At 46.0% G+C, this 16,746-nt stretch overlaps 1 protein-coding gene across 2 annotated transcripts in view; it reads right to left on the bottom strand.

Moving 5' to 3' along the window:
* Positions 1–3,073: 3,073 nt before the first annotated feature.
* Positions 3,074–16,746, bottom strand: part of TMCO4 (transmembrane and coiled-coil domains 4) — a 91,785-nt gene continuing 78,112 nt past the window's right edge. For both annotated transcript variants that reach the window (XM_034753107.1, XM_034753108.1), the window contains exon 14: positions 3,074–4,877. In XM_034753107.1, coding sequence (XP_034608998.1) covers positions 4,407–4,877 — 471 coding nt within the window. In that variant the 3' untranslated portion in view covers positions 3,074–4,406. The remainder of the gene's footprint in view (positions 4,878–16,746) is intronic.

The following is a 16,746-nucleotide window of genomic DNA, read 5'->3' as shown; positions in this document are numbered from 1 at the left end:
ACACCAGTCATGATTTTATAGACCTCTCTCATACCCCCCCCCTTAGTCGTCTCTTTTCCAAGCTGAAAAGTCCCAGTCTTATTAATCTCTCCTCATATGGCAGCTGTTCCAGACCCCTCATCATTTTTGTTGCCTTAGACCGTCATGAAGAGCAGTAAGGCTGTGATTCTCAGATGCTGTGCGGCGTTCCAGTACTGGAATCAAGGCTCTAGGCTCTAATCGCTACTCTAATTCTCAGCCTCTCTTCTCTGCCCTATCGCCTGACGCCTTTGTTGCACATTCGCATTCCTGAGCTGGATCACGAGCAGCTCCAAGCCTCATGCTCACCCAAAGCCAGTCCCTAGCGTGGGTTAGAACATGTGCAGTTGAATGGGCGATTACAACCAAGGGCTTAGTCCTACAAACTGGGGCTGTTGCCTGAGAAGCATTGGAAGTAAGGCGTGTTCCGGCATCTGCCCCTCGCAGGGCTGGTGTGATGCTTTTAGTTGGAAGGACCACTCCCTGCTAGCGGCATGACTATCATCCAGTGTTTGCTGGTCCTTAGTAGGTACTGAACAGTCCCACTTTGCCACCTCCTAACACACACACATACACACACTTGCTTTCAGAGTACCAGCACTGATGGCGTGAGGAATCCCTCGAGTCTTTTCATGCTGCTGTTTCCTTGAGAAATCATCAGCGCAGTGGGTGTCTGAGCAGAACATCAGGATGCTGAAAGACTCATTATATGGTGCGTCTCGGCCACAAAAAGGAAAAGGGTCACTGGTAACTAGCTTCAGAAATAATGATTTTTTTTTTTGCTCTTACAATCCCACTGCAGAGGCTGATGGGACATGAACCACAGCGGGGGACGCCGGCCACTGTGCTTTTAGAAGCTCTGTTAATGAGGCCACTGGCCAGAGAGCAGCAGGGTTAGCTAGTGCTGGGAAAGTCTCATGGCGCCGCTGTGATCAGACATCCCAGCTGTCCCCTCAGCTGTGGAGAACTCACGGTCTGGTACTCAAGGGCTTGATTTGTTCAGTCTAAGGGGGGACCCCCCACTTTCACGTAGAATTACTATGCTTATGCCCTGCCCCCGACCCATTTAAATCACAATAGCTTTTAAAAGATGGTGCAACAACCCCGTCTCTTTGATACAGGCTTCAACAGCCAGTTCTCTTTGTGTGGGGAAACCCCTGGCTGCTTCTCGAGTCTTCCTGTCTGAAACCCCCAGTGTGGGGTTCATGTCAGGGAGGGTGGGTGGAGAAAGCATGTGGGGGTAGAGCGCCACTCTGCTCCAGCAATGCCCAGCTGCCAGCATGCCCATGGGGTGGGGAAGGAGATGCCAGTGAAGGCAGTAGGCATTGCCGGGGCCGTGCCCCGCTGAAAACCAGACCAGTAACTGCTCTCTGCCGGAGTTTCCTCACTTGTAAGGTGGGGGATAAGAACGATCCCCCCACTTTTGTAAAGTGTTTTGAGAGACTCAGATGAAATGTGGCTAAGTGACGGCGCCGTGGCGTTGTCGTCACTCTGGATGCTGTCGGAGGGAAGGGATTCATTATAACGGGCATTTGTGTTATGAAAAAATCAGGGGAAAACGCTTAAGGAGGAAAAAGTCAAATCTGCTCTGCATTTTGGCACTGCTGCTGCCCTTTGTGCCTTGTGACGTTAGGCCTGAGTCACGGTGCAGCACGAAATACGCTCGGGGTCACAGTAGAGCTGGTGTCTGGGCTGAACTTTGAGATCGGCAATTGCAGCTTTCCTACCTCCAACTGCCCCAGCACTTCGGATACAAGGTTTAGTTTTAGTCTCGTGCCCTGTGAAATGGCTGCGGCGCTTCAAAGGTCGGAGAAGTGATCGGTGCATACGGTTTGTAAAAACCGTTGGAATAAAAGATATGCTATGCTATTAGCACTGACGTGATGCCTGTCCATGGAGGGAAGTAAAGGAAGACTGGGGATGTGTCAACAACAGCAGCACCAGCCTATGCCCCCACTTCCCACCCCCCAAACAGGCTTAGTTTCCTACTAAGCCTGCATTTGGAGCAAGATTTTACCAACTTATATTGTTTTAAACATAAAACTTGAAGCTGTAATTAGAATGGGGGGTAAGTCTTTGACCGCCCGCGGGACTGAATCCTGCTGCACCAGCCAGCCGTGGAGGGGCAAGTGTACCACAGCCTGCAAAGGCATGGCTGAGCTGCAGCGGCATGCACCTTCTGGAAGCCCCAAGGAGGAATTCTAGCTGACAGCCAGAGTAATCAGACAAGGGATCACGCTGGAGCATGGCCCCTTTGGAGCTCCTGCACAAGGACAGCAACCTCGCTGGAATCCTTGCTCCGACCTCTAACCTGCAGTCCAGGAGATGAAGTACTGCCCCTGTGGCCAAAGAGGGCATGAAGGCCGAGAACCTAAGAGTTAGGACACACTGAGCTCCTTGGTGACCTCAAAGCTGAGATCACAATGAATGTCCAACACGACCTCAAGAAAATCTTTCCAAAGCCAGGGCCTGGGCTCTCTAAGGAGATTAGAGATGCCTGGGCCTGGTGCAGCCCGTGGGGCCTGGTTCCCCCTCACCTATGACTTTGGGGAGTGGAGTGAAAGCCCACAAATGGTCTCCTTGAGCAGGTACAGGAGTGGCTGGGTGTGTGGCATTTTGGAAACTGCAAATACAGATTCCCTTGTTGATGCGGAAAGGTGCTGCACGAGAGCCATGCACTGAAAGTGGAGTCTGGTTACTCCCCTTCAGAGCTTAAGCTGGTGACGCCAACTCAACGGTAAAATCACGGGAGACTTTGTTCTTCTCTAGCACCTTTCATCCAGGGAGCACAAAACTGTCTCAATCCCCACCGGGGATATGCTCATATGGAGAAACTGAGGCAGGGACTTTGCAAAATGTCTTGTGCAACATCTCAACCAGCCATTAGCAGAGTCATGATGAATGAACCCGGGTTTGCTCCCTCTATTGCTGCCGTATGAAAGGCTGGTTAACAAGATCTGAGATGGACAGCCACAGGTGAATCAAGCCCAACTGTTCATGTAAAACACCAAACATACCTGGCCACATTAAAAAACAAAAACAAAAAACCCAACAGTGCAAAACAAATTAAACCTTTTAATTTCCTCGTGAGAATACTAAACAGGGGGTTCCTGGTCTCCAAGATACTCTTTCAATGCCCATCAAGTCACCTGGTTCTCTAAGACTCACAAGTTACAGCAGCATTTTCTTATAAAGGCGACAGTTGTTCCCCAAAGAATAAAGGCCAGTGCCTCAGCTGGTGTATATCCATCACTGAACTATAGCAGCCGAGCATCTGCCCCGGGGTCCTTTCCTCCGCACGTGGGAGAACCCGTCGGCAGTAGCTCTGAAGGTTTTGATCCAGTGACGCTCCTACGCTGTATGCCAGTTTCCATGCGGTCCTGAAAGCAGCAGTTGACGTGTTCTCTTTGGGGTTCTGTTACCACGTGCAGGGCGACAGCACCTTGTTAAAGCATCTCTACGCAGCATCAGTGACATGGCCAGTACATTGGTGTGTCAGTCTCTGTGCTAGTTTGTGCACAAAAGCACTGAGGGGAGAGGAGGAGTGGGGGGGCTCACCACTGACACCACAGTCCCACCAGCCAGCCATGAGGCACTCCTAGGGCAGCAGCAGAAGCTAGAGGGTCAAGCGAGAGAGCCTGATGTCTCATGTCAAACTCCCACTGAGTCATGAATTTTTCACGGGTAGCAGGGGAGGAAACAGAACCAACCCGAGAGGCTGCAGGAACGGCTGTGAGATTACAGCCCCGCCTGTCACAGCAATCAATATTCCCCTCTGGAAAGCAGATTGCTGCTCCCGGTAGATCAAAGCAGCCGGGCTGACCATGTGCCTGCAATGGCAGCAGTGGGGCCTTTCCACACCAGCTCTAAGCACGAGCTGCTGGCGTTTCCCATTATGTAGCGCGAAGTGATGGGAAAACAGGAGGAAGGAGTGATCATGGCATCCCACCCCCGTCCCCTGGGAAGCTCACCGGGTTGTAGAGTCATGTGAGAGAGGTTTTAATCCTAGCAGAACATCCTCCCACCGTAACACACTCAAAAGGAGCCCTGATTTGTTTCCCCTCAAGACAGACAACTCTGGGTTATTCGATGCGTCTAGTGCCTCTCTAATGCAATAGCACAGCAGCTATGGATGTTATTACCTTTGCTAACAACCGGTTTGTCACATCCATTTTCTGGAGGATCCTATAGCTCCACAAGTCCTGGGATTCCCCTGGGATGACTGTTCTGTAGTCACTGCCCCTAGAACTGGCCAATGGCACCAGTGTTGTTTTGAGGGGAGGGGTTTGGTAGATGCCCTTCTGCACTGGAGAGCTGGACAGATTGCGTGCAGTGGCCACAATGCAGCGACCAAGGGAAGAGCCAGTAATTCATTCTGAGGCAGGGATTCAGTCCAGACCTTGGTGTGCTGCCGGCTTTTTGAGGTCATTAGTGTCTGAACAGCCCGGGCAGGGAAGGAAGGTTCCTCCCAGGACATGAGCAGCAGAATCAGGGCAGGGCAGAGGGTTGGCTGGTAAAGGTTTTTCCAGCCCGCCTGGGTTCTGGTCTCTGCTGGCATCCAAAGAGCCTGGAAATTCAGAAACCTCAGGGTGCGCAAGATCCGAGTTCCTGTCACTAGGGTGCAGACCTTCGCTGGGTACCGGCTGCCAGGACCAGTGATCATGGCTGATGGAATTATCATCTCCCAAGGTGCTTTCCTCTTCCTGACTCTCACTGTCTGCTGTCGGCTGACTTTCCTCACCCTGGTTCGAGAAAAGGCTGGGATTCCCCTTCTCCTCCAGACGACACTCCTTGGTTTTAATGCCCACAGCCTTCAGGATAGTGTCCATTTGCTTCATGTAGTCCAGGTGGCCATTCACCTGCAAAAAACAACACAGTCCCGTGAGTATGAAAAGTCCCATTAACGCCCAACTACGCCAGATAGGCAGAGCTCTGCACACAGGGGCCAGCAGCTACAGGGAGAAATAGGTCTGAAAAATTCAGTTCCCCAAGATTATTGGTGATTAACCACTACCCCAGCCACATGCAGATTCCCACTGGCTGCTCCATTCCTGCATCACTTCACACTCTTCATCACCTTTGCTCTATGAGCATTATTTATGCTGCGTGTTTAAAGCCTTGGCCACCTCTAGCTTTTAATAAAAAGTCTTGTATGTTGTCAAGCTAAGAGAGGACGTGTTTGTAGTGGTTAGAGTTCGAGGCTGGGAGTCAGGAGGTCTGGGTTCTGTTTCTGGCTTTGCCACTGATTTGCTGTGGGCAAGTCCTCACCTCTCTGTGCCTTAGTTTCTCCCCCCGTAAAATGCAGATAATTGTGTCTACATCCGAGGTGTGTAGTGAGAATTAAGATGTATTAAGAGTTTTAAGGTTGTTGGATGGAACCTGAAATGAGACACTACTGAAACACTGTTCTAGCCTTAAGAACATACTGAGATAGGACTGTGTTTGGAGTATACATGAGGCAGGGCTCTCTCTTACATTGTGATCACATGTAATTACAAGATAACTACCTTCTGAGAGACATATTGGACTCCTCCCTAAATCAGTGCAAGCAAGACAGAGAAAAAATAGTCAGATTTCGCTCTGTTTAATTATAATAATTATGTTTAAGTATAATCAGTTTAAAAGGAACAAGGGAACATTAAGGATCCTAACCCACCAGTCTGATGGCAGCCAGCTGCCTTTTCACTCCAAAGTGCAGCGTCTGCGGAGTGAGGCTTTTGAAGTAGTGCAGCTAAGATCCTCAATAGCAAAGACTTATCTTTAAATATCCTTTTCTATTCTACTCAGCCAAATGTGCGGATGCATCTGCCAGCAGAAGAGAAACAGACTGGAATTACCATGAAAACGCCATTAGCCTGAGTCACGACTGCTTTCATGGCCCCCAGCTCAGCTGGCAGTAGAGATTTTAGCAGAGACTAAAGGTGTATGATTTTTAATCCTAGGGGTCCCCAGTGTCTGCAGCCAATCCGCTGTCCAACAGCTGGCTCATAATGCACCATGATAGAAGTTCCTTCCTTACCCCAGCTGGTAATCAGCAAACAGCCTGAAGCACGAACTCTAACAGCCTTGTTATTTGAATAAATATGTCTAATGCTTGATCTTCATTTTTCGAAGATATTTACCCCACTAGAATAATGTCTGACCAACTAAGTCTATGTAGAGCTGCAAGGGATACAGCCAGTGGGGAATTCCCGTAGGACGGGGAGATCCCCAACTGCATCCTTAGGACACTTTTAAGTGCTGCAAAGGGGAGTTAGTCGGAATCAAAGATCTGTCCCAATTACTGGCAAAGTGAATAGAGTCTCCAGATACTAAACCAGTCCAGAATGATTTCATGTGAAGTCAAAATTCAAACCTAGCCATTTGCAGAAAGCAGCTTTTGAGTGGTAACATTTGGATGCACTTAGAACTTGGAGCGAATTGAAGGATTTAATCAGCACATTAATAATTCAATATGCAACTTTAATCAGCCCAGATGGCTCAACAGGCTCGTTATATTTTGAACAGATTAGTACTTTAATTAAAATAACCACCAAAGGCCTAATGGATTGACTGTTCAGATGTGCACATTGTTCTCAGGAAAAGTATGAATCCTTTATTCATCAGTATGGGGGTTTGGGAGGCAGTGAAATAAAGGACGTTAGTTGAGAGGTGGATTAAGTGGAGAGGAACAGGTCCTGGATTTACTGGAAAATAAAATGTGTAAAGTCTCCTGTTTGGCTCCATTTCCATCCTGAGATGTGCTCCCTTTAAAGACAGCTGTTAGATTTCTTCTAGTTGGGCAAGACGGCTCAGCGAGCCAACTCTTGAAACCATTCTTACTACAGGGCTGATTCCATATGGTACAGAGCCCAGCGTCCAGGGACACATGAATTCTTACTGTTTGGACTTACATGGACTTCAGCGGGCTGTGGATCGGGGCCTTAAGGAGAAGAGGTAGTCCCAAGGGACCTGTGCCCCCATGAAGCCTTATATGGAACTGGAGATGATTGTCCAGGAGTTTGAAAAGCCAGATAAATGCAAGCGCTGTACAGAGCTTAATGGTAGGCAAGACTCTCCCAAAAGTGCACTACATACAGTAGAGCTGAGCAAAGAATTGCCAGCAAAAACTGTTAGCCAAATGGAAGAAGCCAGGGTTTCAGGGAAATTCCTCTGCCATCATGACTGGAAAGTGCAGCTGTTCTAGGTCCTTGACGGCCTGCTTTTGAAATGCAATCCATCCTTCAGAAATCTTGGCGGTTGCACCTCAGCTGTTGCACAAGGAGAGCCTTAAAAACAGGGAAGGAGGGGGAATCTAAAGGGTGCTTTTCAAAAAGTGTTATAAGGCTTTAATGGAAGAACAGAGAGTGTAAAATGCAAACACCTGTTTGATTATTCTTCGTGGCCAGCTGCAGTAAGAACTATAAAAAGAAATGCAATTAGAAAAGTGCTTTTCTGGCCAAAGTTATTACTTTATAGCTTGTGGCAGGAAAATAAAAATCATGGGCCAGATTCACCGCTATGCACTGGTGGCCTTACCCCATTAAAGTGGGTTTTACAGTCACTTGCATCACCAGAGCGGCACAACGCTGCTGGACTGTACCACGAATTCTGCCCGAGTAGCACAGAACAAGGGTGTAGAAAGCTGCGGGTGTAGCTACTGACTTCTCCTCTGAACTACAGTACAATTTAAAGGAGTCCCCATCAGAGACATTTTAGAAATGTTTTAAAATTCAGACCCATCCAAGAGTGCCAGAAATGTCCTTGTACATTCTCAGCTGTGCCTAATAATAAATTCAGGCGGAATGATTTCTGCTCAGTGTAATAAATGCCTGGGCTTATGGTGTCATAAAAACGCAATTCAATTTGCAGGAGCTTTTAAAACAAAACAAAATGTTGTCCCATGCCTGAAAGCAAACCACTGACGGTCTCTGCCTGGAGACAAGTGATGGGCCTTCTGCCGTGGTTGCTGTTGACTGGATTAATGACAGCAATTCCAGGTGGAGAGGAGAGGGGGATACACAGCTGTGTCTGAAAAGTGATGACAGTGGGATCAATTTGCAGTTATCACACGGCCTTCTGTTAGTCATAAGCTGTTGCAGGTCCTACAGCTCTGCTCAACTGACAGGGCTGTTTGAGAAGCTCTGAGAAGGAACAGATAAAGCAGCAGTATACGTATAAGAGAGGATCCTTGCCCAAGGATCAGGCTTTGAGAACAGGGAAGGGATTATTACAATTTTAAGCATTTTTGGCTATACGACTGGAAAACGTGACCTTCAACTGCGTACAGCCTGGAGGCGACACTTGAGAGGGTGTATGGTGTGGTGGACAGGGAATGACCTAGGAAGCAGGAGCCTCACTCTAATTTTGGCTTTGTCATTGACTCATGATCGGTATGAACAAGATTCCAATACCCTTAGTCAGGCTGTGTCTCATTAATTAGTAGTAGCAGCTAGAGACCCCTGCCTCCAACCCTGTTGTGGTAGTCACTATACATTGTAACACAAAGCAAGAGAAAGTCAGGATCTGGAAGAATTTGCAGTCCAAACAGACAAGACAGACAGACGATGAGAGAGGAACCAGAGATGGGACGTTTCAGAGTAGCGGCCGTGTTAGTCTGTATCCGCGAAAAGAACAGGAGTACTTGTGGCACCTTAGAGACTAACCAATTTATTTGAGCATAAGCTTTCGTGGGCTACAGGAGAGATAAAGGGCAGAGCAGCTGAGCCAGGCAACGTTCCCCCTGCTCCAGCTGATGAGGCCTCGTGAGTATTCAGTGAGGATTACAAAGAAGCAATAAGCACATGGCCCTGGCAATGAACTCACGGGCACACTCTGCTGTTTACAAGAGCCCAGGACATCTGGATGGCTGAGAATCTCATTTTCTTCGATTTTCTTGACACTTGTAATATCCAGGGAGCAGCTTGTAATATTCACAGAGCAGCTTTATCATGCGGTAAAAACCCCACAAACTAAAATGACAGCCCAGGATTGCCTTGCTGTGGTAGGGTCAGTACGGCACTATCTTGCAGGAACCACAATAACAGGGTTTGCTTTAAAAAAAATCTACAATATTTTTTAAATTTATTTCTGTGAGAGATGGGTAGGGGTAATAAAGGGAATTGCTGCTTCTGGAGCACACACAATAATCATATCTTACTTTTATAAAGCACTGTTCTTCCCAAAGGACCATCAAATGCTCTACGTGCATAGACCATGCTAATGAAATGCAAGCACCGTTGGGGCAGAGCGCCTCAGCTGGGGGAGCAGTAAGCACCTTCATTTATTGTGAATTCATGTATTTATTTTCAATTATTTTCCTTTTCAGACTGTGTCACTGAATCTATTATTCATGACAAGAGTCAAATTAACAACTCTGGAGTCTGAAGTAAGTATCGGTTGAGCTGCCAGAGGTTTGCTGCTGCTGCTGCTAATAGAGCGAAGGAAATGCAAAGTCCCCCATCATATTCTCCTCCTAAAATCCCCAAACGGTTGTCGTCAGTACCACCTCAGTACCAGTGCGGCTCTGCTCTTCCAGGGCTGAGGGTAGGACACATGAGCAATGCCAGCCTTTCCAGTACCAAAATGCAGAGCATTAATCTCTGCCCAGTGGGAAGATTACTCTGGTCACAAAGCGACATTTGTCTGTAACCCTGATCCTGCAGGGTGTTGAGTACTTCCCACAAGATGGGAGTAGAGGACATACAGCCTGTCCCAGAAAAGGCTCACTACCCTGTATTCTGAACCCTCACATCGACAGACCTAGAAGTGAAACAGCAAGGGCAGCGTAGCCTAGGAGTGAGAGGTATTGAGATGCACAGGGTCCCACCCGTGGAAAGGCAGAGTTCCAACAGGTCAGGATCGAGGTGCAGTGGCAGAGTTGTATAGAACATATTATGGAGTCTCGGGCAGTGACTCCTCAGTTAAGGTTGAGTTCAGTTAAAGCAGAGTTAAAATCCTTTCGTTAGGCATGAAAGCAAATGTTGATCACAACCTAGATTACATCACTTACTGTTAGGACATGAAGTGATTTCTGGAAAAGTTGAAAGTGAATCTCTTCAGTAGTTCAGCAGCTGGAGTGAATTTTAGATGACCATTTTAAAAAACGTAGATCTGGTATCTAAATTTTTCCAGAGCCCTCTCACTTAAAAATGACTAGTTTTAACAGTTCAAACATACAGGAGAAGAGAATTTTTTCAAAAGCTCATGTACAGGCAAATTATAGGGTTAAAGCTGACATTATTAACATTATCCCTTGCTATTGTTTCTCTCCCTGTCACAAAAGCTGATAGAGTGAAAATCTGGGGGTCAATTTATCTGTAGTGTGACTCATCTGAAGTCAACGGAGCTACATCAAAGATAGACCGCCGGGCAGAAGTTATTTTCTTTTCTGAATTGTGCTCTCCCAGGGCTATATTTCTTATGAATTAAATAAACCACTCAATCCACATTTTTTTCTCATTTCAAAGCAGGTTGAATTGTAGGTAAAAGTGGCCCTTTAATTACCATGACATTTCTGGAGTAGGTGGAGATGGAGGGGCACGTAATCATTATGTGCAATCATCTTTCTGACCCAAGCCTTACTGAGAAAGTCATTCTTACATAAGAGATGCTAACTGATGGATATTGTCCCCAGATGCAGCTCAGGTCAATTTCACATGGATGCAATCTGAAGCACTTCTCCATAGAAACAGATAGCAAGGGCAATAAGCAACCCCGGCCCCGTGCCTCAGAGGTTTGTACTTCTCATCTCAGTGTCCTCTATGGCCGCTAATTAGGGGTTGATTTTGCAGAAGGGCTGAGGCCAGCCCATGCTTTTTGGCAAGTGTTGTTTGCACCGGCAATTTTATGCTTGAGAAATTAATGGTGGGTGTGATTATTCAGATTTGCACCTGCAGTTCATTCTGTGGCACACAGTGCCCCCGCAGAAGACAGACTGGACATTTAAAAATGTGGCTGCTGTTTCTGCAAAACAATATTCATACACAGCGAAATTATTTGTCCCAGCTTCTTGCTAATTCTTTCATGCAAGTTGTGGGCCTCAGTTTCTTGCACTTACACCAGTTGTCTATGATTGTAACTCAATTGACTTAACGGATTTAAATTAGTGTAAGTGAGAGGCTGATCCAGCTTTAATTCTACCCACTCACCGGACATGGAACAGTGGAAACCACAGGGAGAGCTCGCTTTAAACTGTTTGACGGCTGCAGTGGGAATGGCCAAGGAAGGAATTGGGTAACATTTGTGGCTGAATGTTTGTGCTCAAGAAAGAGAAAAAGAGTGATATACACGTTGCCCTTCATTCTGGGATCTTCCTAGACCCTAACTGGAGAGAACAGTCTTGGCTATGAAATGAGAGATAGGGAAGCATTTTTCTGTCATGTAGAGTTTTCTCACAGCAGACGTCATGGCAAAGGGCTAATACAACAAGAGGCCTATCTAAACGTATGCTTACACTTACCTACTTACAGCGGGCTAGTATAAATGTAAGTGTAATTCCCCTGAAATCAAGAGCATCATAGCTGCTTACATCACATCTGAGCTTGGCTCAGCAATAGGTTCTCTGAATGCACATCGATTCAATTGTGACCCATTTTCAGACCTAAAAATTAACAGCATGTAACTCCTTAGTTTGCTTTGATTAATTTTTTTCAACACCAGACCAAATTCACTCTCGTTCCAGGAGGAGTCAAATCTTAAAGGCAAGTTGAGTGCAAATCAAATGCTACAATGATTCACTCAGATGACTTGCCACCCTGGCTGTTCGGAAATGCCACATCATTTTGACAGCATAGGACTGCCAAATGCCAGACATCGATCTGAATGTGCTAATTATCAGTCTCCAACCAGAGCATCTGAGACATCCCAAAAGGGACCTTCTTACTAGACATGGTTGGAATCTGGAACTTCCATTCCTTGGGAAATTCTGGCATTTCAGGGGGAAGGTGGGGGAAACGACACGACTTCTGAATTGAAACAAGACGACAGACATTTCTCATAAATGAATATTCAAAAAAAATGTAACTGACAGCGTTGTCTTGCTACATATCACTTCAACTTTTACATTAAATGAAAATATCAAATATAACATTGTATACATAGTATTAAATATAAATATATCAACACTCATATTTTAATAGAATGTAAAAGTTGAAACTAAATGAATCAAAATGATGTTGAAATTAAACGTTTCAACTTTTCCCATCTAAAGTGTCAAAATCAACATTCTGATTTCAACAAAACTGCATTTTTGATGGCAAATTGTTCTGTTGAAAAATTTTGAGCTCTACTTCTAATCTTATATATATTGCACCTAAAGTGGCAGTATAATGGAGAGGAGAAGAGACGAAAAAAAGAATGGAGTTAGAATATGACAAAGAAAAAATTAGAGGGATTAAGAGTGGGAAGAAAGACAGAGAAGAGAAGATACATTGATAAACCACCGAAGGTGACTGGGGTAGAGCTCATACATAGGAATGGCAGAATTGGATTTTTTAATACAATCAATGTTTATTTTTAAGCATATTTTTAAATGTTTACAGATTTAAATTTTCACAGCTATGGAAAATTATGGAGGGCTGCCAGTCAATGGGCTGTTGTAGCTTTGTCAGTTCCAGGATATTAGAGAGACCAGGTGAGTGAGGTGGTAATTTACCATACTGCTGGGGAGGGTCGCATGACCTCTCTTGTGGCTTCCCTTTGCTTCCCCATCAGAAAGTAATTTTTCTGTAGGGAAGCAAAGAAATCTGTGGGGGACACAAATTCTGCGGACACGCATTGGCGCGGAATTCCCCCAGGAATAACTCCAACACATTCAACAACAGATCAGTGGCAACAATACTATTCAGCAACTCTGTCACCTGAAATGAGCTATCTCAGAGAAAGCCTCCTTCTTGGTCATCTTGGAGGGGACTGATCATCCCCCTCATCCCATTCTTGATCAAGGAACACATATGCTCCTTCTCTCATTCTGTTCCTGATTCAGGAACGTACAGGATTTGGCATCTGAATATCATTGGCTTAGGGCTCTCTGAGTCAGATCTTCAGCTGGTAAAAATCAGAATTGTCCCACTGACTTCCACTGAAGCCATGCCAATTTACAACAGCTGAGGATCTGGCCCCATGGTGGAGAGAGGACGTGAGCTTTCTCAGATTGTGATGCCAACCCATCCTTCCCCCACAATCTCCTAGAAATTTCTGTCTCTAGGACAGGCACCAGCTAATGATCTGTTGACTCTGAAATCCTGCTAACTTTCCATATATCAAATCATGACTCAAATTCAAAGATGCCAGGAAAGAAGAGGAAATTGGTAACTTCAGAAGGGCCTATTTGAAGCAGCCTCCTTCAATCCCTTCATCTGCAGCTGGACCATAATAACCAGCTTCACAGCCATTGCCACTCCACCAGCATCCGAAATTCCGCTCAAGAGGAGATTCATCAGTTCTGTCACATCTGCTTGTACTGAACACCTTTGCAAGGGCTCTGGATTGCATTTCCCTTGACTCTCTATGTGTCAAGGAAAATTATAAGATAGAAATGATTGCAGACAGTGATAAGAGGAAAGCAGGTGGTGGTTGCCAGTCTGCCAGTGTCTCTTAGAAAAAGTTATTGGAGTTCTAGACCCCAGCAGGGTCATGCACAAAACCCCCCTTCAGAACTATGAGACATTCAGAATCCAAACTGCCCCGTTTCCACTCCCCTCTTTACAGAAAGGAGCATTTCCAGGAGAAAGCTATTTCAGCAGAATGTTCATGACACCAGATTTATAAGGTTCTTGCTGCCTCTATGACCCTTTCCATTTACAGGGGTTTCTAACTCAGCCGCTTTAAACTTGCACCAGGCTAAAACTTGGAAAGCAGATGGTCAGCCTGGATGCCACATAGCTTTTCTATGAAGTAGCTCAAACCGTCAAGATCTGTAACAGTCAAAGAATGAACAGCTTGCGGGGTTTTAAAAAAATCCCCATGCATTAAAAACAGCTTCATTTCACTTCTGAAACGTTGCTAGTTCGTCCTTTGTGTGAATTGCTGTTTTTTGCTACGGCTGGGAACCGTGCTGCTGTAATGATCAGATAATGAGCTTGCCTTTCTCTAGTGCCTGGCATCCAAATGAATCCCTTCATGTGTTACAAATTTTGTACTGTGCGTACACTTTGCCCACCACTGATATGCAGCCGCCTCTAGCGTGAACGGCAGCATAGCTAAATCTGCACATACCACTTGTGATTACAGCTACATGGAATCATAGAGTTTAAGGCTGGAAGGGATCACTAGACCATCTAACTCTGACCTCCTGGATATCACAGGCCACCAACACCGCCCAGCACCCACACACTAAACCCAACAACCGAAATTAGACCAAAGTATTAGAGCCCACCGGAGACTAGTCTATTATGTGCCACAGGAGAGAACAGGAAGGATTAACATGCACTAGTGCCAGAGGTCCTCACAATGGCAGGGACAGAATTAAGTGAGATGCACCCAGATAATCCTGGCAAGTAACCTGTACCCACATGCTGTGGACGAAGATGAAACCTGCCTGAGTGTCGCTGCCAATCTGACCTGGAGAAAATTCCTTCTCTACCCCACATGTGGCGATCAGTTAGACCCTGACCACGAGAGCAAGATCAGCCAGCCAAGCACCTGAATGAGAGAATGCTTGGTGCCACCTCAGACGCCCGGCCATTCCACCCAATGTCCCATCACTAGCCACGGCCACCCCCGACTCTTCAGAGGAAGGACATAAAAGAAACAAATCAGAATACATGATGGGTGGTGGTAGTGGGGTAGTGAATCCCTTCCTGATCCCAGCTGGTGGCTGGCTGAAACCCTGAAGCCTGAGCTTTCAGGAATGTAAGACATAAACCAGAACTGAGTCCCAAGATGCCTGAACCATGCCATTTACCTCATAAGCAACCCTATCATACAATCCCACTCAGAAATTTGTCTAGCTCTCTCGAAACTAATTAAGTTGTTTGCCCCCACAACTCCCGTGAGGAGGCTGTTCCAAAATCTCACCCCTCCGATGGTTAGAAACAGTCTTCTAATCTCCAGCCTGAATTTGTCCATGGCCAGTTTATATCCATTGTTCTTGCATCTACAGATCAGTCCTTCTACCTACCTGTTTGCTCCATCCATAGAGCCCTGCGCAGATACAAAATGTGTACTTGCATCCGCGCCACAAAAATGGTCCGCGGATATCCGTAGCCATGGATGCGGCTATCTGAGGATATAAAGCGGATGGATATCCACGGATTTGCAGGGCTCTATTCATCCCCGTTTTTTCTTGCCTTTTAGATGGTAAACTCTCAGGGATGGTCACTTACTAGCATGATGAGGCTCAATATAGTGGAGTCCTCTAAGCCCTACCACAATATAAACTATAAATACAACAACTCTACGCAATGGTTTAGGAGAAGAACTGAAGAATTCCATACACAGTTGAAATTCCTGCGGGAACTGTAGGCAGACAGAATATAATTATCTAGGAGACTGTAAGCATCAGGCCCTCAGTTTTACATCTCACTTTAAAGATGGCACCTTCCAGCAACACAGCACCCGTAGGATCACTCTGCAGATATCAATAGTGACTCAGAGGGAGGAGTATCACCTGCTGTTAGTCATCAACACCATTACTTACTGCACAGGGATTTCCCTCAGCTTTTATCCTGACCAGGCCTGATTCTGCTTGGCTTGTAAACTCTGATGAGATTATCATTTGAGGTAGCAGGAATTCAGAGGCTAACAGGAAGTGCTAACTTTTCCACGGTACTTTATCTACATTATGAGCATCAATAACATGTTATGGTACAACTGTAAAATCTCAAACACGTCTGGAAACTACGTGATGGGTGATATGCCTTGTAAACACAGCGAGTCAGGGGAGTCAATTTTCTACTTCATTAACAGTTTTAATTGGCTTTAAAATCTGAATTTTCTTTTCATATGTTGGCATAAGAAAATAGAAAGGAAATGAAACCCAAACGGAAATACTTTGTTGAAATACCGTTAATGTAAACACAAGGCAGAAATATCCAGGCAACGTACAACGTGCTCTGTCCTTAAAAGCAGCTTGCTGTGACTCTTATGGGGTCTGATCCTGCTATCCTTATTCAGGGAAGACTCCCATTGATTTTGCGGGGAGTTTTGCCTGAATGGACTCATAGACTTTCCAGTCAGAAGGGACCGTCATGATCACAGACTTTGTGATCTGGACAATTATTTGTAACATTAATAACTGTGTGATTATCTGTTATTCCTATACACTGTGAGTCCAGTCAGGGACGGAGTCTGAGCCTTCGGGATCTACTAGGAGGGTTTATCTCAAATGCAATGTTCTCCAACATTTAAAACATCTCCCAGGGGTGCCCGAAATGTTGCAAAGTGTCGTGCTGCGGGGAAGGGAACACGTGCTCCTGTATCACATCAATACCGTTCCTGGTTACTTAGCGGAGAATCTCAGGTGGGAGGTTGCATACTTTGGATTGTGTTGTTATTTAAACTATGACACTCCCTCCCCACCCCCCGCCACCACACGTCTCTCTTTCAAAATCATTTCCGCAGCGTTCTGTGGCTGGTGCTAAGCCGACAGCCCTGGAGCCTGATAACCTCATTATGCACAGACTGTGGGAAACAGCAGTGTCAGCTTCCCTTAAATTCCAAACCACGCCCTGCCCCTAACCAATGTACCTCGTTCATGACCTCCGTGGATCACCTCTAAGGGGAAAAAGGGTAATTAAGTTCACATTC

The sequence above is a fragment of the Trachemys scripta genome, chromosome 19, assembly GCF_013100865.1.
Source record: "Trachemys scripta elegans isolate TJP31775 chromosome 19, CAS_Tse_1.0, whole genome shotgun sequence".
Lineage (NCBI taxonomy): Eukaryota > Metazoa > Chordata > Testudines > Emydidae > Trachemys > Trachemys scripta.
Note: the sequence above shows the minus strand (reverse complement) of the source record. Positions and strands in the feature narration are given on the sequence as shown.